This window comes from Amphiura filiformis, chromosome 4 (genome assembly GCF_039555335.1).
Source record: "Amphiura filiformis chromosome 4, Afil_fr2py, whole genome shotgun sequence".
Lineage (NCBI taxonomy): Eukaryota > Metazoa > Echinodermata > Ophiuroidea > Amphilepidida > Amphiuridae > Amphiura > Amphiura filiformis.
The window spans coordinates 13,673,487-13,701,244 of NC_092631.1; the positions used below are offsets into that span (position 1 = coordinate 13,673,487).

General features: G+C 37.1%; 1 protein-coding gene across 1 annotated transcript in view; it reads left to right on the forward strand.

The window, feature by feature from the left end:
* LOC140150564 (potassium voltage-gated channel subfamily KQT member 1-like) overlaps positions 1–27,758 on the forward strand; it is a 299,462-nt gene that overhangs the window by 263,207 nt on the left and 8,497 nt on the right. The window contains 8 exon segments of the mRNA XM_072172598.1: positions 3,618–3,708; positions 12,102–12,228; positions 12,693–12,868; positions 13,796–13,924; positions 16,813–16,923; positions 20,323–20,418; positions 22,302–22,399; positions 27,562–27,687. Coding sequence (XP_072028699.1) covers positions 3,618–3,708; positions 12,102–12,228; positions 12,693–12,868; positions 13,796–13,924; positions 16,813–16,923; positions 20,323–20,418; positions 22,302–22,399; positions 27,562–27,687 — 954 coding nt within the window.

Consider the following 27,758-nt stretch of genomic DNA (forward strand, 5'->3'; position numbering starts at 1 on the left):
GCAAAAAGCAGTGTTCAGTTTTAGGGTTATAGGGTAAAAGCAGATAAGAGACACCTCGCTCCAGTCAAAATGTCAAAGACTTCCTTCCTTCCTTCCATATACGTGCTTACCTCAACTGATTGAGTATCAATGCACAGGCTTTACGTGCACAGTTTGCCTATGCACGATCCTGGAACCTAGGATTGATTGCAGATATCAGAACCGGGGTGCATTTGTGTCTGAGGTGAACATGTGAATATTTTCAGTGTTTCAGATGTTTCTGTGTTTTTACTCAATGGTTGAAAATTGGATTTAACAGTTGCTTGTTTGTGCTTTCTCATTTTTCTACGTAATCTGTTTCCATGTCTGAAGTCTGATGTGCTTGAAACATGCATTAAGAAAATTGCTGTTTTTAGCATCCAGGTACAGTAGGGATGTGACATATCCTATTACACAAACAATTCACGGTAACCATCGCTCGTGCACTTAAGTTCTTAAGTGAAATCTGTGTGTAGTTGATACAGATTGCACTGAGGATGTCATCATGTATTGATCCAGGTTTGATATTGCTCTGATTTATTTATTTAGCAGGTTTAGGTATTCTAGTTTCTTGAGTTGTGCACATTCTCAGTTTGAAATTGAACCTTCCATTTTGTAATGCTGTAGCTAAGGGGGAGACCGTGGCTCAGTGGTTAGAATTCTCACTTCGAATGCATGAGGTCCTGGGTTCAATTCCTGGCTGTGGAAAAGTTGCTGAATATTGATCTGGAAAAATAACAGTGGATGGTCCAGAATATCTAATGTGGGCAAAATTGAAAGTTTGTAATGACTTTCCTGGCATAAATATGTGCAATTCGAATACTAAAATTTGGTTCATTTTGGTTTAAAAAGCAAGATGCGTATCGCATATTTTGGCAATTTTGTCCTGGTACTTGGTATTTGTCACCCATGAATCTCATTGACTAAGTTGAAAGTTGTTTATCCTTTACCTCGCTTCCAAGTTCAATTTGCAAGCTTTATAGGCCTAGTTGGTACGTGCTGTATTGAAAACATTGCCATGATATAGTTGTTCTAATAAAGGTTATTACGGCATCAAAGCATAGTGTTTATTGATGGAAGTTCTCGAAGCCTGGCCACAATTTCAATAAAGTGTAGTTAATCATGTGAGATTTGAGATAGATGGATATTGACTTAATTCACTATTGCCTACATTGTGACTTGTACACCTAATTGCGTCCTCACTCATCTAAGCATACACACAGTGCATGCTCAATGTACAGGTGTGTACACGTTTACTTGCTTTTGCTTCAACATATCAACATATGTGACATGTCATGTCAAAAGAAGACACTTCTGGGCAGGATCGTAAATGGAAAAATAGCCAAAAATCTGCCCGGGATGATTTTTTTCACAATTTGGGTTTGTTGCGAATTTGTGATGCTATTAATGTTAAAGATATTGTCTGATAGTTTCAGACCGCAATATAACTGGCATCTTGTATATTTTGAGACATTTTTCAAGGTAATACCTATACTCTTAACATTGTCAATAATATTTTTAAAGGCTGATATCTCAATTTCCAATTTTATAATATCATAACTTACGAACTCAATATCTTCGCTTAGGAATGTCCAATTTCATTAGGGAAAACGGTGTTGTGGAGCAACATATCTCTATATTTAAGATATGTAAAAATCTCAAAATTGATAACCTGCCTTTTGACATGACACGTCACATATGGGCATTTTAAAATATATCGGGTTTTTCTTAAAATTTATGAAATATTCAGCTGTATGAGGATAAAATGTTTGTAAAAACAAAGCAAAAAGAAAAGAGAAATTCACATCCAGCTGGACTCACCTAACAGCTTTGGCAGCTGGTTCACATAGTAGACCTGTAGGGATGTAGGCAACACTGGCATTATTGCAATATGGTATGAACAGACTATTAATAGGGACCTAAATTTCAAGGCACACTTTCGCTTGTTTATTAGTTTAAGCTTATAGTTTCAAATATCGTAGCGAAAAGTTGATTTGTTGAAAAAGCTTTAAAGAGAAGACTGTAGTGGGAGTTTAAGCACCATGGGCACTACTGGCTTTCTTACAGTGCCCCTGATTGGATAATTACATGATATAATCATCAGAGTAACCAATCAAAATAGAGAGCTTTTAGACCTTGGAGCAATCCCCTTCATCCCTAATGACTTTTCTTACCATATCTCTGATTGGCTCAATCCATGGTATAGCCCTCTTGCAACCAATCAAAATAGTTCTTAGAGGTTGATAATTCAGTCAGTAGTGCTCATGAGGTTAAGGCTTGGACAAAATCTTCAGAGAATAAGATTAAAGCCATAATGTGTGATTTGCTTCATAGTGACACCCTCAATTTTTCTTGAATTTCTACTTTGTAATGCCCAATGATGTACTAAAATACCATGTGAAAAACTAAGCCTGAAGTTCTTTAATTACAGTTAACTTTGAGTTTTGTAATAAATCCGGAGATCTCCGGTTTTATTCCAAGGTCACTGATCGAGTGATGGCTGCCACATCTCGTGCAACTGTATTATTGAATCATTGACATATAAACTGTGCATGTCCCTATTTGTCTTATGTCTTACATAATATATATAATTGTCTGGATAACATAGAGATCTGTATAAAAGAGGTCCGGATAAGAGAGGTTGGAGTGTGTGAAGATTTAATGTTAAAAATGATGTGTTCGATGGATATGTATGAGTCATGCAAAGATGTGTGTTTGGGATGGGTGTGTTCACATGTGTGTGGGGGTGGGTCAGGGATGTAGGTGGTAAACACTCTATAAGTCAGTGGTGTGGCCAATAAAATGCACATGTGTGAATATGTTGTTGTTGTTTTTTGCCTGCATTTAGCAGTGTTTACATACCATATTTCGTCAAATAGTCGCCCCCCTCAAATAAATGTCCCCACCATTTTAGCATGTGTTTTTAGTTTACCTAATGATTTTAACGGGAATTATCGTTCTAAAATTGACCTTGAATAAACGCTCCCCCCTTGGGAAAATGTAACGCCCCCAGGGGCGTTTATTCGACGAAATACAGTATATGTGGTGTGATCAAATTGTTTATAAAAATATTTTAACTCTTGATCTCAATACAAAAGTATTTAAATCCACAATTTTCAGCTGGTACTACTACAGCTAATACTACATGTTAAGGGGGTACTACACCCCCTGCCCAATTTTGTGCCTATTTTTGCATTTTTCTCAAAAATTATAGCACATTGGTGACAAGTAGGATATGTATATTAATAGGGGCAAGGACTACAACTACTGCACTGGAAATTTTATTTCAGGACGGACAACAGTTGTGGAGTTACAGTCAAAAATGAGGGAAAACCAGTATTTGATCAATAAATCAATAACTACTTGCCTTGAGTTGCTGAATTTTAGGTGCTGTAGTTGTAGTCTTTGCCCTATAATATACATCTCTTACTTGTATCAAATGCGCTATAATTTTTGAGAAAAATGCAAAAATAGGCACAAAATTGGCCAGGGGTGTAGTACCCCCTTAACAAAAGTTAAAATCTTCCTAAATGGATAACCAATACAGATGAACTTTGATGCTAATCCCATTGTTTGTTCTCTTTTGTATTTTCCTACAGCTTTTTTGTGCTCTTCCTGTGCCTTCTTACTAGTATTCTAGCAACAGTGCAAAAATTTTATAAGACATGCAATCATATTGTTTTTGCCCTGGTAAGTACAACTTATATCTTATTATACCATATTTCGCCTTGATCTGGCAGTGACATCAGTGCGGATTTCATTGGACGCAGCTTCAAATAGCAAGTGTTCGCTCAAAGTGCTGGCATATGCACGTAAAGAGGCTGCATAGATACGCTTGCGAAACAGCCGCCTCAACGCATTGATGTCCCTGCCACATCAAGGTGAAAAATGGTATACATACCGTACTGACGCGAGTATAGTCCCACCTTCGAGTAAAGTCCCACCCCCAAATTTTCAAAAATTTCAATTTTTTTTTTTTTTTTAAGTTATTTATTTTTTTCGGCTTTGAGTGTCCCTGGACCTAGACCTAAATTCATGGTTGATTTAAAAAAAAAGAATTTTACACAGTGTTTTGTGTTTTTAATATGAAAATTGATACTTTGTTTTCATGTCATACTCTATTAATGATATCAAAATGCATTCAAATTCAATGCATTTTGATATCATTAATAGAGTATGACATGAAAACAAAGTATAAATTTTCATATTAAAAACACAAAACACCGCAGTAAATTCAAAAAAAAAAAATTTTTTAAATTTTTTAGGTCAACCATGAATGATCCTAGCATTTAGGTCTAGGTCCAGGGACACTACAAAACCGAGTATAGTCCCACCCCCCAATTTTGAAAAATGTTCACCCAAAAACGGGGTGGGACTATACTCGCGTCAGTACGGTAATATGACAAGAGATCCAATTGTGCATGACCATCCACCAAAGACAGCAAAGCTATACACAAAAATGGAAAATAAATGGCAAACTTGTATAAGGTCAACAACAAGTTTATCTCAGAAACATTTGGTAAGAAAGCTATATGCTGTGCAGTTTGTTTTTGTTTTTTGTTTTTTTGGGGGAGAATCTATTTTTAATTTTAATTTTAATTTATAACTGCAGACGACATGTTTCAAAAATTTCAGAAATTCAAAAAATTCAGAAATTTAAATTTTCATGACCATATTTGGTATCAGCATGACAAATGCATTAAAATGAGTACAAACAAGCCTAGTATTGGTTCAGTAGTTCTTAAGATAGCTCTTGCTATTTTGAGAAAATATTTCAAAACTTCAACTTTTTTCGTTGAAGCGCATGGCTAGCATGCAGAGCATTAATATTAGTATTCACCATTCACTGGTGAATACCTTTTTCATCAGCAAAACAAAGAAGATAACAATAACATTGACTTTTAAAAGTCAGTGTTTTAAAAACATTGATTAACGAATACTTATTATTGAAAGTATACAACACCGAATATTTTAATAATCTAAGCCAGACTTAACCCCTTTGAACCTTCATTTTAACCTAATGTTCATTCTTATTGCTGTACTACTAATAGGCCATTCTATATGAAACCCCTACACCCCCTGTGGAAGACATGACCTTAATCTACCACACAGAAAGTGTAGATTTCAAATTGAAATTCAGGTAATCTCATTTGAAATACACACTCCCTGTGTGGAAGATTAAGGTGATGTCTTCCATAGGGTGTATGGATTTCAACCGAATAGCCTAATAACCTAGCTCCTGCCCTATTAGCACTTGACAATATTTGATTTAGAAAATAGACAAAAGAGATGATATTAAAAGTCAAAGCCATACGTGAGCAGCTCTAAAGAATGTCATGTTGACTTTTTCACATTGTGAGTTAGCAACCAAACGCAACCAGCATCAAGAAGAAATCATAAAACGCATTTGACTTTAAATCGCTGTCACACTGTGTTTGTCTTGCCATGCTTGCGCTTCAAAGTACACACAAGTCAGCATACAGAATGGGGGTGTTTGAAAGCACTAAACAAAATGTCAAATTTGCCGAGCTAAGCTCTGCCCAATCATTTCATATCCGATCTGGACCATGCCATTTATTAACTGTACAGAAAGCACCATATGACTTAGACACTGCAGGCAGGCTGAGACTGGCTGAGACGTGAGGTGTGCCTGCGCATATTTAATGAAAGTTGAAATATTGGAATTTTAACTTGGCCAAGAAGGTAAAAACAAATTATGTAGCTGAAGTGTACAATCGCTGCGGAATGGCGTTGCTGAAGGGTACTTGGCCGAGATCTAATAACAACAAACAATAGTTTGGTTAGGAAGTGCAGTTCGGAAGATGTAATTAAATTTCCAAAAAGAAGAAAAAATGTTTTTACATTTCAACAGCTTTTGAGATTTGTAAAAGTTTAATACTGTCACCTTGAAAGTTCTTATATCATGAGCGATTGCTTGCAATAACACACTTAAGTAATCGGATAGCGACGTTTGTACAGTATTTATTGTGGGACATTAGAGCACATCAGACACACCAAATTGCATTTTGAATACGAGGAATGTCCTTCTGATATCACATCATTTTGATTTTTTGAAATTTGCGATGTAATACAAATTTTGTGGCAAATTATTAAAAATTGATATTTTTGACATTTATCAGTCCTCGAAATAAACTTTATAAATCCAATGATGTACTTAAAGTGTATGTATATAGCTAGGAGGAAAAGCCGACCATCATCTGAAAATTTTGATCTTACGTATTGAAGATATACATTTTTCCCCAAAATATTTTAGGTAATTATTTGATATCAGAAGGACATTCCTTGTATTCAGAATGCAATTTGGTGTGTCTGATGTGGTCTCATGTCTCACAAAAAATACTGTGCAAAGGTTGCTATCCAATCCCTTAAGGCCATTGTATACTTCATTTTTACAGCATCGTCTGCAGATGCTTTTTTTCATCGCAGCATTGCACAAGAAAATTGAAATATACTCCATGCGATGTATCGCTATCACTAGTAAAGTGTTCCTTTAGGCCCTACAGCATGATAGCTCATTCATTTGGGAGGTCATCGATAACCCGGCCTTGATTTCCTGCCAGTCAATAAGAAGTGTACAGCAACGCAATTTTGCAAAGCTAAGCAAATAAGTTGAAGAAAATCAAAGAGGGGTGCGGACCAGTAGTAAATATTATTTATTACTACTGACCCATGCCCGCACTAGCTACGGCCATAGCCCATGGTTCATTCTCATAATAAGAAGGGTATATTTTTTTGTGGTCTATCACCCCGGCCTCCAACTCAACACAAAAGTTAACAACCATGGCCCCTTTGCAATGATTTTTCATCAAATTTACCCCCCTTTTTCATGCAAAATCGATGACAAAATTTGCCCCAAAACAACCCCTTTTTTTCAATGATTAGAATTTCAAATACCCCATATCGATGACACTAAATAGGCCTATTGACATAAAATTTCTGGATTTTCTCAAGTACCCCTTTTATCCAAATTTTGCGGACAGTGCAAATTAAATACCCCTATTTTGCTGATTTCACTGTCAAATTTCACGGACAGTGCAAATTAAATACCCCTATTTTGCCAATTTTGTGGTCCTTGTTTATACTGGTAAAAAAATAACCCCTTTTCTGCGCAATTTGGTAACTCTTATGGTTGTCAACTTTTGTGTTGAATTGTGGGGCCGGGTCTATCACAACCTAGTATCAAATCATTGATACACTCCCTCATATTTTCAAATCTTTAGTTTTGGTTTCTCTTTTGTTCAGAAACCAAAAATCAAGGGATTAAAAAGTAGAGCAGATCTGGTCTGCAATCATAACACTATTATGCTGGGAGGACACAGTATAGGGTATATAACCAGAAGTATACAATAGCCTATTGTGCTAACATAATTATTATCATGATTGATATCGAAATCTATCCTGCGGACGACAGTTGATGCTCTCTGTCGAAGGTGGCATATTACACTCACGAGTTGTAGGCCTAGAAATCATATACATGCGCGTATATTGAAGGATGGGGTGGGGTGGGGGCTTGGTTGGTTTGTTTGTTTGTATGAAACATAAATGATACATGGAATGATTTGATTATGAATTAGTTTATTATCCCCGGTAAGCACAACCCATACCTCTTTAAGAGGGGGCTCCCCTCTCCCCCACCTATATAACCACCTCTTCCCTAAGTGTCTCTTTCCCCCTCCTCCCCTACATTCGATATCTCCTCTATCTCGAGCTCTCCTCCCCTTCTCTTTTCACTTCCGATTAATGCTCTCTCCCATCTGTTTCTCTTTCTCCCTGTCCTTACCCCCTTATCTCCCCCACATACACACTCCCCCACACACACCACATACAATCTCTTCTCCCCTCTATCTTCTACTTTTGCAGTAAAAATTGCTTCAGTAAAAGTCATTAGGTTTATTAGAGGTCATATGATGGCCTTCCATCGATTCTGGTACATGGGATTAAGGACATGAATCGATTTTGTTTATAGCACCTATACAATTACAATAGTGGCCCCTTTTGTAATGTCGAATGCAAATATTTCGATGGTCTATATTTTTTCACAGGTGAATTAGCCTAGGCTTATTCGATTTTGTAAACCACGTCTTTCAATGTAGATTACCATGCTCGATTTCTCTCCTCGTGAATATTGCACTGCGAAATTTAAACATTACTTAGAGTAGGTAACTTCAAACTAAATAATTTTGTTCTTCACACCACTTATAAGAAACTGAAACCAAAACCGAAACTGACTGACACAAATGTTCAGTTTTTAACAATAGGTAGAAACAATGAGTTCGATATCTTATGATTCAAGTGGTTAGGCAGGACAATAGGAAACCTCGTGACCAAAACCAAAACTAAAACTAAACATTTGAAATGAGGCATTTTCAAGGTTTCGTATGTGTTGGGCTTTTCACTTTGCATTTGAGTGGCTCCTAAAATTTGTGAATGCGTAAATACATGCAATTTGTGCATTAAAGTAAACTCTGGTCATAACCACTGGTCAAGTTTTTCCAAAAAGTGTTCATTTATCCAAATGAAAACATAAAGTACAGTTGAATACTTGGAATTATGAAAGCAATAGCACACATACACCTGTTTTGTAAGTTTTTAATCTTTGAAATTAAAATGTGACCCGTGTATTGACGGAAAAGCACATATCAAATATCAAATGACCTTTTGAAGCAGGAAATTTCATCTGTATTTGTGATCTAATGATTCAATCATAACCAGGTGAAATCTAGAAATTGAAAAGTTTGATGCATCATCAGGTCTGCTATGTTGACGACAGTGTCTTGGAATTCTTAAAGAGCTATCTTGTCAAGCTCATTGGATTATTCTCATATCTGAGCAGTGTTATAACGCGCAATAGATGTGTATGTATGATGACTACATGTTTAACACTGATCACACACACCAGTGTGGTATTTTGCATGAATGAGGAGTGAGGACTCTGGTCAACTTCACGCATGGGAGTGGACTTGATCACAAAAGTGGACGTAAATTTCATCCAAACATAATTATAAGGCTGATCAGAATAACAATAAAAGTATTGTTTTCAGACACAGCCATGTACCTATTGCCTGATTTAACATGATAGATGTCATTTTTTCACATGGAACAACTCAACATTCGGAGTAACTATAGAATACCCCGCTCAGGGTGCCTATAACCCTAACCCTAACCATAACCTAACCCTAACACTAACCCTAACACTAACCCTAACCCTATAACCCTAACACTAACCCTGTGTGTTGGGAGGTGAGATGGGTATTCTATAGCTATGCCCAACATTCTGCCTCATTGTGCCACTTCAAATAATGGTATCTAAAGCAGTAGGCCTATACAGACTTTTTATTGTACGTACAATATTGTATATACAATATGTACGTTATTTAATCTATTGCCATTCTATTTCCAGTACTGTTTAAGTTCTAACGAATGTTTGATGACGTAAAATCGATAATATATTTCTGCTAGATATTGTATGTAACATATTATCGATTTTTCGTCATCAAACATTCGTTAGAACTTAAACATTACTGAAATAGAATGCAATAGATTAAATAACGTAAATATTGTACATACAATATTGTACGTACAATACTCGGAGTCTGAAGCGCGCTTAACATGTTATATCAGGCAATAGATAAATTGCTGGGTCTCAAATCAATATTTTTATTCTCTAAGTAAAACATTGCATTGTTTTGCAGAAAGCAGTATCTTGCATCATCATGTTTTCTTCTAAACAATGTATATAAAACAAAGTATCCTGGTGGGAGACTCGTAAAATGTTAAAAATTCAAAAACTCAATTATTTCACCCTTGCAAACCTTTATATCAAACTATGCATATGTTTGAATTGAACTCAAATCACCTCAGTATTGTTCTAATAGAAGCACATCAAGCATCTGCATGTATGAAACATTTTATTACAAACGTGTCCCTCAACAGAAATATTCAATAAAAAAATAAAGGATGCCTCTGCTTACATACCAATTCTATATTTTTATGTAAATTTAGGAAATAAAATTATGCAGCAATCACACTCTTTATTCAGGACATTGTCCCCTCCATGAGCTGGCTGGTCTAATGGGCTATTCCCTTTGAAATTCACACACCCCTGCAGAAGATGAGTCTGTTATCTTAATTCCATACAGTCAGGCCTCAGGTGGAATGAGCTATTCCAGCCAAAATCCATCCATATATAGTGTGAATATCAAATGGCATTACCTGAATATTGGTGACTCCATTTGAAATTTACACTCCCTGTGTGGAAGATTAAGGTCATGTTTTCCATAGGGGGTGTATGGATTTTGAATAGAATAGCCTAGTTCTTTGCCTTTTTCATGTTAAAATCCAGCTGAAAGTTGCAAATATTCAGTCAAATTTAGGAAATTTTGTGTGGAATTTGAAAATATTCCACAAATTTTTCCATTAATTTTGTTGTTGTTGTTGAAAATTCTTAATTCTTGAATCTGGAATCGCTAAAACTGTTGAATTTGAATGGAATTCCAAAATCTCCCTGAAGGGGGGTTGTGGTTTTCCAATACAATAGCCCATGCTGCAAAATAGTTGGTGATTACAAGGAATTGTTATTTCAAGTTTTCTTATTTTTGATCAGATTTTTCTTCAACCTGTATGGCACGGAAAGAAAGTTACATAAATATTGCAAAATAAAGTATGAAATTGAAACAAGTATTTGTCTTCAAAACTCATACAAGCCATCAGATGAAACCTGATTCCAGAGCAATTATGGCTTTGTTGGTTTTGCATTTTATCTGCGATATCGCTTATGGTCACATATGCGTGAATTGTGTACTCATAAAAAACAAAAACCTGGCATATCAAGCAAAACAGGTCTAGGTACCTATTTCTTGTTTGGTGCAGTGATTTGTTTTTGTCATAAGGATTTAAGATAGTTATTTGAAAGATGATCATAGTCCATTTTTGTGTGTTGCTTATAAGAAGTTGATCCAAATTTGGATCAGGAAAGGATTACCTCTAACTACAAAAGGTAACTCCAATTATTTGTTCTTATTTTTGGAACCATTTTGCCTAGTGCTAATGGCTTAACAACTAGTAAACAACAAACAGGTGCATCAAAACAAATGGAAAAAGTGTCACACTGTAATGGACCGTTTTGACGACAAATTTCTTTCACTTTTTAGACAATTTGAGGTTTTTTGTGCAAAGTGCACTTCAAGCAGCATCGTAAGATTTCTTAACATATAATTTCTTGCCAGGCCTGTATCCTGGGGAGGCTTCCCCCATCCCAAAATGCCCCAAAAGTCCCCCTTTATTGACCCAAAAGTCCCATTGGGTGTTTTATGCCTTTTTGGTCAAAAAAGGTCCAAATTTTGGGGGAAAAGTCCACTTTTTCAAAATCTGCCCTCCCCCAGTCCAAAAAGGTCCAAACTTTGAAAAAAAAGTCCACTTTTTCAAAATCACCCCCCCAAAATAGATCCTGGTTACGGGCCTGTTTCTTGCAGGTTTTTTTCAAGAAAGTTATAAAAATGAGATATCAGGTATATATTCACTTTTAATTTGACTGGAACTGATCAGGTTAAGTGATAGAAAAAGGTATTTCAATCCAGCACCTATATCATGAATGTGTTTCTCAGTGAATCTAATTGGTTGACTAAACCTTGGGATCCCAAAATTTATTTTAAAATCTCATATTTTGTCAAAAAGACAGCACCTTAAATTAAGGCTTGCCTTTTTCGCAAAATTATGCTTTAGGCAACAAAAACCCAAACCCATTTGGGCAGATGGACTTTGCAAGTATGGTTGGTGGATGATTTTTTTTTAAATCTGGAGGCTAAAATGACCCTAATATATCACCAAAAGCTTAAAAAATTTCAGACAAAATTAGTGAAGTTTGGCTAACAAATGGCTAATATTTATACAATTTTGGCAAAATTTAAAAAAAATCCCCCAAAATGCAAAATGTGGGTCTGACTGGCCCGTAAAACAGGATTGTTGTTTTTTCGTCGCATCAAGTACATTCCACAATTCCAATCATCATATTGCAGATGTTGGTATGATTTATAATTTGTTGTTTTTCTTTATCCATTCTGTAGGAAACTTTAATTGTAGTGGTGCTTTCTGTGGAGTGTGTGCTTCGAGTATGGTCGGCAGGATGCAGGAGTCGGTACCAGGGTCACTACGGCAGGCTCCAATTTATACGCAGACCCCTTTGTATTTTAGGTAGGTACTACTCGCAATTTGATTAGGTGTACTTTTATGCTGGAGCTATTATTGTGGTACCATGTACCAGTAGTGTGTTTGTAAGACCTGCAACAGTGATCCATGAGAGGAGTTTTTCACACCTAAATTCAGAATTCAGCAGCAATTTGGACACACAAAAAATCAGATTTGTATTTATTTGTTTCTTCCTTTTTTGTTGTTGACCAAGGAAATGTTAAAAGTCATTCACAAAATGCATGGTAATAATCAAAAATGTTAATTAAAATCCCAAAACTTTTGGTGCCTTGACCCCCCCCCCCCCTCGGGCTCTACAGTGTGCTGCTCCTGGACCCCAGCTCACTGGGACCTAAGACCTTCAACATAATGGTTTTCTGTGGTTTGTAAATGGGTCCATTTGATAGATTTTAGAACCATACATCTACACACATCAACTCATCCTTGTTTCTCTTGTTTCCTCCCAACAGATATAGTTGTAGTAATAGCATCTAGTTTAATCATTATTGTCGGCAGCGACAAAGCCATGTTTTTACATGCCGCATTCAGAGGCCTACGCTTTCTACAAATTCTTCGCATGGTGAGATTAGACAGAAGAGGTAACACATGGAAATTACTGGGCTCAGTTGTATGGGCTCATAGACAGGTACAAGTCTTTCATACTATAGACCACTTCACATGTGATGTCATTGTCCGGCAGTATGCCTGCTAATTTTGGCAATTCCATTGTTCTTTGCCCTGCAGTGTGCATACACATCATAGTTTGCTCAGGGCACATGCATTTTTAAATCGCCACCCACATTTAATATAGTACAAGAAATCCATTGAACAGTGTAGCGGTTCATTCAAGCATATTGATAGACCAGTCCTCGCCTTTGTTGATAAACAATGATGTCAAATGGTCTATACTACCACTTTTTAAAGAATCATATAGTCATGTTTCCCAGTGTCATTTTATCCGATTGAAAGTCTTTGTGTAGTTCACTAGTCCCTTAAAATGATCTGATGATCGGTATACCCAATGATCGTAAGTGAGGGTATGCTGTGAAACTAGTAGTAACGGTTGCCTTTTCCAGAGGTCTATACTTTGAATTTGTTTTTACGCTCACCTGTAAAGGGTTTGAGCACTTTTAATTCCAAAGTTAATCACCTGAAAAATAATACTTGTTTAATTATATAATACATACCACCAAAGAAAAGAGAAAAGATGTGGCACTTCAAATTGGTGATGTAGTCTGTCGTGTAATGTCACTGATGGGAGACAAATTGGTGATGTAGTCTGTAGTGTAATGTCACTGATGGGAGACATGCTGTCTCTAACAAACCAATAGCAATGTACGGATTTGATACTTTTCCTTGGGAGTGATTGGCAGTGTGAAACATGGAACCAGTAAATAAATCAAATGCCAAACTGTATTAAGGGATGCTTTTAAAACCCAACCACCTGTTGACTGCCGGCACCTTGTCGGAACTGCCAGTTTAACCTTTTTCTATTGTTTCAAAGAAACCAAGCCCAATTGTTGCCTATATAACTAATTCTATATGTCTTATTTCTTCCCCATATTTATCACAGGAGTTACTTACTACATGGTACATTGGTTTTTTAGCTCTTATTTCTGTATCATTCCTGGTGTATACATTAGAAAATGAAGGCAACCCAGAGGACTATGGCACATTACCAGATGCTATGTGGTATGGCTTGGTAAGCATTCAAACTAGATGCTACAAAGCAAACAGGTTTAAGAGAGTCTGTACTCTACCATATTTGTGTGTCGCTCATGGGGCCCAAAATAGTGTAACTCTGAACTATTCCCTTTGTCCAAACTTTGCCTGCATTTTGGGTGTAGCAATAAAGCACACTGTAAGCACTACATGCACACACCTGTTTAATGTTCAAGCTTGAAAGATGCAAATTATTGTTTGGTTTTGGGCCTTTGCCAATAAATGATGGTGGTACACTATTTTGGCTCTGATTCCAATATAGCAGAGCACCACAGCATATATTATGTATATGGATAATTTCAAGGTTTTTATTTTACATATTTGTATAAATGTTCAAGAGCTTGACCTTCAATAATCAAGTCGTTTCAAGCAACCAAAGTTTCATTTTGTGTGATTGCATCATTCTCTGTTCACACAGGTAACTCAACAGAAAATGTTGAGCCTTCATGCAGAAGATACATTGTGCTATTAATCTCAGATCTCTGATTTTGGTTTCAGTGATTTTATTATTTTTTTGTTGACAAATTGATATTCTTCTAATGAAAGAAGACACTCCACATCTCCTTGTAAATTGATGATGTTTGAATAAGGTTTAGAGACTTGTCCTTTCTGACTGTATTAATTGACTGATGTGATATCAACTGCAAAGTGCGTTCCCTGTATAATTTTAGCTTTATAGTGCAATTACATTTTGTTGACAGTGATGCCAACACCACAAATTAGACGCACAGTTGGGCTACTTGGTGATCACTTACCACTACTAAAAAAACCATTCTGCTACTTACTTAGATTCAGTGGCGGTGCCATGGGGGGCATGAGGGGGCAAATGCCCTCCCAGTCAGAACTCTGTCCTCCCTGATGCCCCCCCTGATTTTGCCGCCCCTGAAATTCACTTTGCCCCTCAATGCCCGTGGAAAAAATTTCCTGGTGCTGCCACTGCTTAGATTTAATGTAACCATACAAGCTGTTAATGTCTTGATATGCAGTGACTTTGCAAGTGCCGGGCTGTGACTGTAATAAAACATACTTCATTTCACTCTTTGAATAAGTTCATCAGGACTGATATAATTAAATTAAACATCAGATTATGTTGTTCAAGTATCAGATTAAATATCAGATTATGTTGTTCAAGTCCAAAACGTGAGTAAATCTTTGGACTTGAACAACATAATCTGATATTTAATATTCATTTCAGTCGAATTATAAAGGTTTTGAGCCTCTGAAGTTTCAAATTGCAATAACAATGGGTTTTTTGACCATGCATTGATTGGTCAGTAACATACCATTAAAAGTTTTTAAGTCAAGTGCGTTTCCTCCCAATTGGGTGATTTGCGTCCTAGATTTGGGTAAAGCCACCCAAATGTTCAGTATTGGGCACTGTTTTTAATCTTAACAATTGGGCTACTTGAGAGTCATTTGCTGCACCCTGGTGAGCCAATTTACCATGCCTCGGCAATGAAAAATGTTGGCAACACTGCATTTTGACAGGTGTATAACTAGGACAGGCATTCCTAAAGGGCAAAAAAGTGGTCATTGAGATTTGTCCCAGTTGCTGTGAAACACATTCTTATTTTTTTTTTTTTTTTTTTTTCAGTACCCGATTTCACTCAAAAATATTTTCCTGAGGTGATCTTTCCCCTGCCAGCCCTTGTTATGACCCAGTATTTTTAACGTCTATACAAAAGACTTGTAGCACGGTAGGGAAAAAGAGGTTGGTGTCAATAATGTTTCCCTGAAAAGCCCAGATGAAAAGCTATGTGTTATTTATAGGTTAATAAATGCGTATCACTTGTTGTGGGAGAAACTGGACTCAATAATGCATAATGTGCTGAGATGTTGATGTGTCCAATGCATGAGTCTTGCAGAGGGAGTGGATTGGACTCATCAACATTCAAGAAAAAGTATTAATCCTGCAAGACACAGCACGTAGTACGCCGTAGTAATTATACAATATTTTTGCACTCCACATATTTTTCTAACAGCGATTGGCTGTGCGGGTTCTATGAGTGTATGAATTGATTTTAAAATAGAAAAATTATGCACCATGTAAAATTTTGTTTCCATTTATTTCCATGCTTTATATCCATCTGGAAGACCTAATCCTGGGCCTAATACAAGCATTTAAACAAATACCTGTACAAAAAAGACCTGTACTCCTCATCAAAGTGATGTGAATGTCTAACAATTACTGTACCAAAAAGCATGCAGAACATCAATTCAAATACTACACCCATTTGAAGAAAAGAAATTTGCCATAACTGAGCACCCAGGGTCGGATCCAGGAATTTTTGATAAAGGGGGCGCCTTTTGGTCGACGACGAAAAAAATGTGTTAAAGGGGGTTACCCCCTCGAAAACTCAACGGTTTTGGCCCATTGTTTGCTGTTCATGGCCGAATTTGTTCCTTTTTTTTTATTTCTTTCAATTTTTGTATTTTTAAGTTACCGGCGCCCTTTGCTAGTCAAAAAATAGAGGGGGCACGCGCCCCTAAATCCGCCCCTGGCACCAATGCCCTGAGTAATATCAGTGTGAATGTACCTCCTATACAGCATATCAATAGACTTACAGCAGATTCAAATTGTCTTAAATTGGAAGTTTAAGTATATAATTGAAAGGTCTGGGGTTCAAGTCCCGCACAGGCAGGTATGTCAGGAGCTTTTTCTCTTGTTTATCTGCCTATGCATGTTCTGTTTCTGTATTAATTTCATGTTAAATTGTACTGGGGTGCGTTGTGTGATTCTTCTTTCCCCTGTATATTAATATATTAAGAATTACGATTTAGCATCATTAATCTCATGTGTTAGTTGGTTTGAATGAAATTAACTTGACTGCAAACTAATAATATTATTTTGTATACATTTGTGTTCAGGTAACATTAATGACTGTAGGCTATGGAGACAAAACCCCAGCAAGCTGGCAGGGCAAGCTAGCTGCTGCAGTACTCGCTTTCCTGGGTATTTCATTCTTCGCTCTTCCTGCTGTAAGTATGATGAGGCAATTCACATTACCCCATGAGAACTACCTGCCAATTGGTCAAAAAGAAGTTTTCATTATCAATTGGACCAATCGGCAACATTGTTAGAATAATTTCACTACACAAAAAAACTGGGGTGAATTATTTGCCAAGCTCCATTTTGATTAGTGATTAAAATGAAGATATCATATAATTGACCAATCACAGGCAATGTTAGATTGGCAGGTAGTGCTCAGGTGGAGAAGGCACAAACTGGAGAAGGCACATACCACCATGTTTGCATGTCACTCATGGAGGTGAAGCACAAACTATACAAAGCAGAATATCATTATCATGTATGGACTCATGCAACTTGTGTGCTTCTTGTGATAAACTCTCTGTGATTTTGATTTTGTTCCACTGTCCTTTATTGCTATAATAATCATACCAATCATTCATTCATTCATTCATTCATTCATTTATTCATTCATTCATTCGTTTATTTCCTTATATAAAAATATACAACTACATCAAAAATATATCAATTACAATAAAGTACAAAAGAAACACAATATGGCGGAAAAGGCAGGAAGGCCAATAAGGCCTGAGAATTGCCTTTCCCTGACGAAAAAACAAAACAAAGATTATGAAATCAACAAATATAAATAAAAATGACTAACAGACATGACAAATTACAGTGCTCGAGAATGGCCTAATTGTACTTAGAGATAAGATTTTGTTTAAGCTGTTTGCGGAAATGTTTTATGGACTTTGAGTTTTTAATTTTTTTATCTAGAGAGTTCCAAAGCATGGGCCCACTCGTTCGAATGGAATGGTCGGAAAAAACTCTTTTCTAACTGGAGATCATTATTTCGTCTTGTCTGGTAGTCATGGATGTCAGAACGTTTTGTAAAATACTCATTAAATGAATTAGGTAGCTCATGTATGGAATTCTTGTACATAAATACACCGAGTTCAAGATATATAAACCTTCAGCTTAGCACCAGCTTAGCACCAAACAATAAAGCTCATTTAAGCTCATTGCTGTCAAGATGCTCAAGATACAAACCCATTGCTATCTACTGAAGATAGCAATGTACACTCATTGTTATTTACTAAGTTCACTGCTAGCTACTGAAAATAGCAATGTAAACTCATTGCTATCTACTGAAGATCACAGTGTAAACTCATTGCTGTACACTGAAGATATCAAAGTATAGCTCATTGCTATCTACTAAAGATAGTAATGTAAACTTATTGCTATTAACTGAAAATAACAATGTAAGTTTACTGAAGATAGCAATGTAAGCTCATTCTATCTACTGAAGATAGTGAAGTAAGCTCATTGCTATCTATTGAAAATAGCAATTTAAGCTTATTGTTATCTACTCTACTGAAGATGGAAATGTAAGCTCATTGCTATACTGAAGAGAGCACTGTAAGCTCATTGCTATCTACTGAAGAGAGCACTGTAAGCTCTACTGAAGATAGCAATGTAAGCTCATTGCTATCTACTGAAGAGAGCACTGTAAGCTCATTGCTATCTACTGAAGATAGCAATGTAAGCTCATTGCTATCTACTGAAGAGAGCACTGTAAGCTCATTGCTATCTACTGAAGATAGCAATGTAAGCTCATTGCTATCTACTGAAGATAGCAATCTAGGCAGCTCAAAATAATAAGCAAATCATCTGCTATCTTAAGTAGACAGCAAATGACTGTACATGAATATTTTCAATCAAAACAAGACAGCGATCATTCAAGCAATCAGATGTTTGAACAGATTAAATTGTGACTTTTCAACATGATTCATTTAGACATTGCAAACAATACTTTCGCTAAAAAACTGCATAAGAATTTATAAGATGAGTGTTTCACTATTATCAAAAATGGAAGAAATGCAACTAAAATATGCACTATATTTATAGGGATCCAATCGACATTAATTTTGTCTGACCACCATTGAAATATTGGGCTATTCCAGTTGAAATTCATATACCCCAATGGAAGACATGACCTTAATCTCCCACACAGGGAGTGAATGGATGACTCCATTTGAAACCTACATCCCCTATGTGGGAGAAGGTCATGTCTTCCATAGGGGAGTATGGATTTCAAAAGGAAAGCTCAATGAATTTTTGGAGCACATACTACCCATTAATTATTTTTTTATTAAAAATGAAAGCGGAATTTAGTATGATAGTGAACATGAAATCAATCCGGACCGAGTTTCACTTTTACTAGCATCTCATTCAAAACTGTGATATAGATAGGGGCCTATACAGCATGGATAGCTCATCATCTGGCGCTGATTGAGCATCATCTTTCTAGATTAAGGATGTAATATGGTTGATAAGAAATCTAATTGATGTGTTACTCCATACTAAGTGACTGGTTCTCTGTCTAAGCCTGCCTGCCTCCCCATGCAAAAGGGCTGTATCTGGAAATAAAGTACTGTAAAAGAGGAAATTTTCACATTGCATTTACTTTCATGCTTTTTGCATTCCAAGTAGCTACCACAAAAATAACAATGCGCAAATATATTTATGTGTGTATATTCCAATTCGGCAACCCAGAACAACTGCACTTTCAGTAGCGTGTCCAGGGGGGGAGCTTTGGGTGCTGAAGCCCCCCGCACTTTGTTAAAAATCATGTAAAATCAGCCGTTTTTTGGCGATTTTAGCCATAAAGCCCCATAAATCTGAAAAAGGGCTTAGCCCCCATGAGGAAAAGATCCTGGACACGCCGGTGACTTTGGTGTATGTTGTACATACACAACAAGAAGAAGAAGTACTTTTGAGCATAAGATTTCATATAAAACATAACAACAGTGTGTGTGATTTATGCATACATGATATTTCATTTGTCCCATGTTTTTGTAGTATAATGTGACCTATTGAAAACTCAGGTGATTGACACACAGGATGATTTAAACCTTTCCCATAATGCACTGCATGAGTGACCAATACCCTTCTCGCCTGGTTTCGTAGGAAGCGTTGAGAAGTACAGAACCAGAACCAGATATGTCTCATTCTTAGAAAAAACAAAAATACTTTGAGCTCTGGCAACTTACTTATGAGAGATATTTGATTATTTTCACAATAAACGGCACTGAACAAAGGTTGCATTTTCAGTTCCAGAGACCCCATTTTATGTCCTCAAAATCCAGCATAAAGCCTACATTTTTTAAAATCTGGGTGACACCTACCTACCGAAAATAATTTTCCACCCTAAAATTCCAAAGGAAACCCTTTCAGTGGTGTGTAAAGTGCATCGGTGAAGCATTATGGGAAAAAGCATGCACCATCCTGTGATACCGTCACCTCAGACCAGACATAAACATTATCGAGTTTCATTGTGTTTGAATGAAAACATTAGAATTGAATGGTTTATACGTCCATGGGTTTGATTTCTATTTGTTTTGCAGGGTATTCTTGGTTCTGGCTTTGCCTTGCAAGTGCAACAACAACAAAGACAAAAGCATTTTGCGAGGAGGAGACATCCTGCAGCTATGCTTATACAGGTAAGGAATGAATAGGATCCACACCTGGAGTACTTTTTTTCATTGGTTGCTCTGTTTGTTATATTAGTGTTGTATTTGAGCACAAAAAATGAAAGAAAAAAGAAAAGTACAACACATGAGCATCAATAAAAGGCTGTATCATTTACGGCAAGGTTCTTCAGCGGTCTGCCAATTTGGTGCTGTTTATTGCATAGAGACAGAAGTGGGGTTCTGATTGGCACCTCATTGGCTGATCAAGTCGCATAGCAACGCTAAACCTAATTCTTTGATAATCAGGAAGAACAGTCGGATACTGCTGAAGGAATTTGCTGAATACTATAATGAAGGGTAAATTTGCAGTAAGGCTGATAAAAGTTCCAACAAAAAAAGACCCTCCCATTTGGTGAGCAATAGATTTATGTGAGTTGATCAGTGCGTTCCCTCAGATTGCAATTTCCTAACACCGATCACGTTAATGTGAGCAAAGGTGCCAATATACCTGCATGCCGAGTTGAGAAGAGACATATAGTGTCAACATCGTGGCCCAAGGCTGAGATGGATTTCGGGGTATACCACCTCCTGATCTGCCTGCCACCTCTGCAGCATAGATTGCGTATGAATAGTGCAGAGTTTCTTTACTATAGAGCTAAGCAGGAAGCTGGCTAGTGTCCACAAAGGTGCAGCCCTGTTTCAAATAATGGTAAAACACCTGGACAATAATTGTTCAAATTTGCAATTTTTTTAGGTCTGTATCGAACTCAAATTAACATTATTGCAAGTCATTTTAGCATTAAAGTTGCAATTATTTGTGCGCTTTACACACATGTCCAGTTATATAGTCATTCTAGGAGAGCCTAACAGGGAACAACTTTGCAATTTGACCCCCTCCTTGGAATTTTCCTAAGGTATACCACTGCCTAGACTGCTGCCCTCAGTCGTCAACCGTCTGGATTGACGACTGAGAAAACTACGTGGAAAAAAAGTGACGGATTTTGCAACAGGATTCCTGTGGCATAGAGCATGCGCAGTTGTGTCCAAATTGACCTTTTGACCGAGTTTGTTGTTTTTAGAAGTTCAGAGCGCGATCTTGTCACAGCGGCGCGGTACAACGACGCTGCACACACGGCGCCGCTAGTCAGTCGCGCTATGGCTTACGCTAAGCAAAGTCGCATTGAATAGTTTTCAGAAGTCCGTCATGATATTGGCTGTAAGATAATCAGTCGTCACTACGAAGCATACACAGTACATGCGAAGTGTAGACGGCTGATTGGAATTAGTCTAACCACTGCCTACTTGCACACTGCATACTTGTTTGATTGCTTTTTTAAAACATCAGCAGGAAGCAAATTATGGCCACAAGATGGCAGTATATAGCTGGTATATGAATGATGCTAGATTTCCTGAATGTTGATGCGCATGGGTTGTCACGAGCTGAACGGTCTTCAAGCTGAGAGTACATTTAGTATGAGAAACAACGGACTGTTTGGTCATAACATCACATGACCTCACCTCATCCAGGGATGTGACAGCCCTGCCTTCATCTATAGTCTGATAGTACGCATACTATGGCTACTATCTACTGAAGATAGCAATGTAAGCTCATTCTATCTACTGGAGATAGCAATGTAAGCTCATTGCTATCTACTGAAGATAATGATGTAAGCTCATTGCTATCTACTGAAGATAATGATGTAAGCTCATTGCCATCTACTGTTGTATGGGTATTCCAGTTGAAATCCATACACTCCCTATGGAAGATTAAGGTCATGTCAAAATTTGGGGTGTATGAATTATAATTGGAATAGCCCATAGGCTTCATCTGTATATCAGACTGCAACTCTAGTCACTCACTTTTAATATTGTTGTGTTATTATTACTTTTATTTCCATTTTTGACCATTTTAGTGTCTGTGGCGATGTTATGCAGCTGATCCAAACTCTTGTTCTCTTGCTACGTGGAAACCTCACCTCAAACCTGTACATAGCCCAACAACAACCGGAAGGTAACATCAATAGGGATTATATAAGATTAATCATCGTTAAATCCTTAGATTAGTGTTGTATCGATTGATCTCGTTTACTTAATATGTCAATTGGAAGTTGACTAACAGGTTTGTGTTCAAAATCTGTAAGTTTGTGGTTCTAGTACTTGACCATCTTTTATTTACCTTATGAAGTTGTCTTTTTTATATATTCAATATATATATATTAATAGTTATATCAAGAATTAGTGTGTGTTGAATGTTTACCATAGTCACCACAGTGACTGCTTAGTGCCAGAAATGGGTAATTGCAATAGTTGCCCTGTGAACATTTGGCAATTTACACACAGTATATTGCACTCATCTACACATGGCAGCTGCACATGGCAGCTATTGCACTTACCCACTTCTGGTACTGAGCAGTCAATTTTTATTTTCAGTTAATTTTAAGATAGAAAAGACATTCGTTAGACAAGCATTTATTATCTAGAATATGATTTGGTGTGTGACAAGTCTCTTACACAGCCAGTGTCCTTCTTTATGTGTGACCACCTAAAAAATGGAACTTCTCTGGTAGATTTTATGGTGCACTTAAATACTCATTGCCTATGATGTAAGTATCTCATACCAGGCCTGTATGAGATAACCACCCCATCCACAAAGGTCCACTTTTGACTATTCTTCTTATAAAAAGTTCCAAAAGTGGGAAAAAATTGACAAACGGTTCACTTTTTTGGTGATAAGTTGTTTATAAAGTCCTAAAAAGGGCAATTTTTAAGGGTGCCAAGGTCCCCTTTTTTATTTATCATTCAAAAAGGTCCACTATTTGGAAGTCATGCATTCCCCCCTCCCAAAAAATATTCCTGCATACAGGCATGTCTCCTACCAACTCTCCACTTAGAAATTGAGAAGTCACTTTGTTATTCATTTATTTTAAAACCAAAGTACCTACTTGTCACCAGATGGTTACTTACATAGTGAGATTGGAAGTACCCCTATATACATTACTTTGTGTTAGAGTCATAGTTCTCCCACATGGCCACACTAAGTGTTCTTTATTTCAAAGGTATTTGGTATGTTTAAACAAAATAACCCAACATGTGTTCTTCTGAGGTGAGTATTAGACCCCAAAATAAGACCATCATAGGCAATTTTGTCATTAATAAACTTTTATACTCTATATCACTACCTCCAGTCAGCGGCATTAACTTTGAAGTTTAGCATGTGCTGCGTTAGTTTAGCGTTATTTCTTGTGTGTACATATGCACCACTTTGATCGTGCACATAAAAGTATGTACATGCACCAACTTCCACCAATTAGCACCAAAGCAAATACAGAACATGCTGAACTTCGAAGTTAGCGCCACTGACTGGAGGTAGTGAAATAAAGTATAGTAACACTGCAGGTCACCCATTTTGGAGGAGGCTGGTTGTGTAGAGTATGTTGTGCGTAAACATGGCTGTTTGTATCCTTACTCCATTTTTGGCTCATAATGTCATAAAAAATACACATATTCCCGCACATAAGTCTTTATTTTGCCACCAAAAGACCTTTTTTCTGATATATTGTTACAAACTAATGGCAAAACGGAGACCTAAAGTGTCTGGATCATGATGTTTTCGTCTGACCTAGTTTACTTGTTTCAAGTTCCTCACGTTTCTTTTTAATGTTGCTTTTAAGAGCTATTATGGTATCAAATCAGTCTGGGTAGCCCTTGGTGTATTCATAGACATCTTTTGATCAGAATTATGTATTTTCTAGAAACAAAAAGAGTAAAAACGACCAGACAGCTATGTGTCACTTCAATGACACACATCATTCTACTACTAATACATTTTGTATTCTTGTGTTTCCTTTCTGATGCTTTGAAACGTTTGTTTGCTTCTTATGGAGAAAGCAGACAACAATCACAAGTCAATATATTGTATATTCTCTAATAAACGCCCCAGGGGCATTGCATTTTTGAAAATGGGGGTATTTTTGAGTCAATTTTCAATGAAAAATTTCCCAAAAAATTGTTATAATTGAAAACCGAATTAAAAAGGCTAGTTTATGCGTGTGACGCCTTGGCAAAGGGGAGGTGTGATTGGTTGCTGACCTGTGCAGTACATTTTTGGTCTGGTTGACAGGACGTCATACACTTGCTTACTTGCTTAAGATGAGTGGTGTCCTCGAACTACAACAGCACGCCAAACCCTTCTGTCCTGCATGGCCGTTCCCAAATCCATAACATCCAGTCCAGTGTCCTGTTTCAATACATCCACGTATGTTAGAGGGGGTCTACCAGGTTTTCTGTTTCCATGTTTTGGTGTCCAATGGATCAGCTTAGCTACAGGTTCATTTTTACTTCTGTATGCGTGCCCAACAAAACGTGTCCTCCTCTCTCTGATCTTCTGCGAAAGTTTCGGTAGGTCACCATATAGCTCTTTGTTCGTGATGTGCTGCTTCCAATTGATGTTGTATACTGATCTAAGCATTCTTGTGTAGCAACCATCAAGTTCTTTACATAGTCTGGGAGACATAGTCCACGCTTCACATCCATAGGTTAGAACGGATTCGACGGTAGCAGCAAAAATAAGCGGCTCTTGAATTTCTTTGGGAGAGTTGACCTCCAGATTTTGTTGAGGCTGTTACATGCTCTCCATGCAGCTGCTTTGCGTGTTTTACATCTTTTTCCGTACTAGCCATCCATGCACCCAGATACTTGAAGTCACTCACCTCTTCTAGTTTGGTGCCGTTGTTTGTCTGTATAAATATCTGTTGATTGTGTGGTTGAAAGACATGAACTTAGTTTTTGAAGCGTGCATTTTGAGGCCTACTTTTCCAACAGATGATTCAACCCTTTGCAGTAGCTCTTGTGCTTGGTGGATTTCCTCAGACAATAGGGCTATGTTGTCTGCAAAGTCTAAATCTGTTAGCACTTCAGGTCCGATCCGTCTACTCCTTCTCTTCTCCAGTTGGAATCCAAGCTGCTCTTCTTTGCCTTCAACTGCTTCCCTCAATGCATAGTCCAATACCACCACAAAGAGGTATGGGGCAAGGGTGTCTCCTTGCAGTACACCAGCAAGAATGTCAAACGGAAAAAGAACGTCATACACAAACTAGTCTTTTTAATTCGGTCTTCAATTATAGTTAAGCTTAAAATTTTAAAAGCTGAAAATGACAAACTATGAACTTTTAGGAGCAATGACTTGCCATTCACTTCCAGTTTTGGGATGTCAATTTTGACATTTTCCAATCGTCTGTGGATCATAGCATGGAAATGTCAGTGTTCTTTTAACATTTTGTTTGGGAAAAATGGGGGGGGGGGCATTTATTAGAGAATATAATTATATAGTTTTTGCCGCCATGTCTTAGACATTGCAAGAGGTCAAAGGTTTGGGTAAAAGCAAACCAACATTGATGTTGTATATCCTTCATTCAGTGGCAGCACATTAAGGGATACCAACCAACTTGCACCTGCTTGTATATCATCAATCAAATGCATGTCTTCAAATTGACTGAAATCGTGCATCCAAAATTTTTAAAGAACATTTCATCATCACTGAAATTTCATTATCACTGACACTCAATTCAAAGTTGGTAATTTTTTATTACACAGAAAAAAGTGCTATTGAAACTTGCCTTGTTCGTTATAGCATGAGTTTGTATCTGTTCTATCAGGTTGTTCGCATATTTTTAATATTTTGATCGACACTCATGATATGTGCATGTGACTGACATGTGATATGCCTACATGTTTACGGCAATGGATTCATGTGATAGTCATGTGCATGCCATAAGGGGGGTCATGAGTAATATTCTGTGATATATTATATTTAAATCTCTAGCACTTAGCTGGCAATGGTTCAATCATGTTGCATTGAGTGATCATACTCATTATACCACTTGCCACAAGGTATTAATGAAGCAAAGAGTACATGCACAATCCGCCATGTTTGCTCGTCGCTCAAAGAGCGCAAAATAGTGTACCTCCAAATTATTGCATTCCTCTTATTTTGCTATTCGTCTGGCAAACTTTATTCAAAATGTATTGTTGTTTGCGTTTTGTACATAACAAGTTGTACTAAAAACGCACATGCGCAAGCCTTTGTGGCACTCAAGCTTAAAGACCAGACAGACCCAAATGGTGGCAGCTTTACACACAGGGCAATTGTCTCTGATCTCTTTGTGACACAGATGCCACATGTCACCTTGTGATAGTGTATGTTACTGATTGAACCATGGTTCAGTGGAACTAGAAACCATTCAAATCTGCAGATGCAATTTGGTTGAAGTTAATGGATTTCAGTCACAAAAATAGAAAGTCAAAAATGATAGGCACACACACATTGTGTGCTGTGCTTATTTGCATTGTAATATATGACAACACTTTTTGGTTATTAAAAAGAGATGATGCAAGTGTTATAACTTGCAACAAACTGACTGGAACCCATTACACTCACTGGGCTGTCACAACTCAATTATAACTTTTAATTCCTGTATTAGACCCAAAAAATAAAAGTTTGTTTTTTGCTGGCTTTCAGTTAACTTTTTCCCCGACCATTATTAACGTCTAATAATATTATATATATATGTTTTAATAGTTTGATAAACTCGGAATGTTTATTCCATTTTGTGTTTCCTTTTGTTTCTTAAAGGGACAGTCACTGATTTTCTAGACCAGAACCAAATTTCAGATTTTTGTATCAAGCATAAATATGCTACGAAATCTTGCACATAGCAAGTAAAAAAAGCAATCTAATTAAGAGAAAAAACTTATGTTTTTACAGATTGGAAATATTTTGATCATTTTTTGAAGTAATTGGCAAACATATTTTGTGCAGAAAATCTATGAGTGTCTCTTTAAATGGGCTATTCCAGTTGAAATCCATACACCCCTTATGTAAGACATAACCTTAATCTTCCACACAGGGAGTGTAGATTTCAAATGGACAGAGTCACCCATTCTGGTAACCACATTTGAAATTCACACACTCTGTGTGAAAGATTAAGGTCATGTTTTCCATAGAGGGTGTATGGAATTCAACCGGAATAGTCCAGTGCGACTTTAAAAAGGTATTGCAAATGGGTATTGCAAAAAAAAAGCATTAAAAAGAAATGAAAGAAACCAAAAACTTGAAGTGCATATAAGTAAAGCCACCAGAAAACAAATCAACCTTTACTTTTTGGGCCTGTGTAGTTTCAGAAGTAGTAAACTGATTTCGAGACTGTCCATCAAGCGTACCGACCACGGTCCCGGATTAGAACGATGCAACAGCGACCGGTGGCACCGGGATTATCCGGGGGAAGAAGATTGCAAGACCGGGTTAGCTTGTAATCCTGCTCTATATAAGAATCAGGTGGTGTGGCAAGGTAGCTTGGGTGGATGGTTTTATA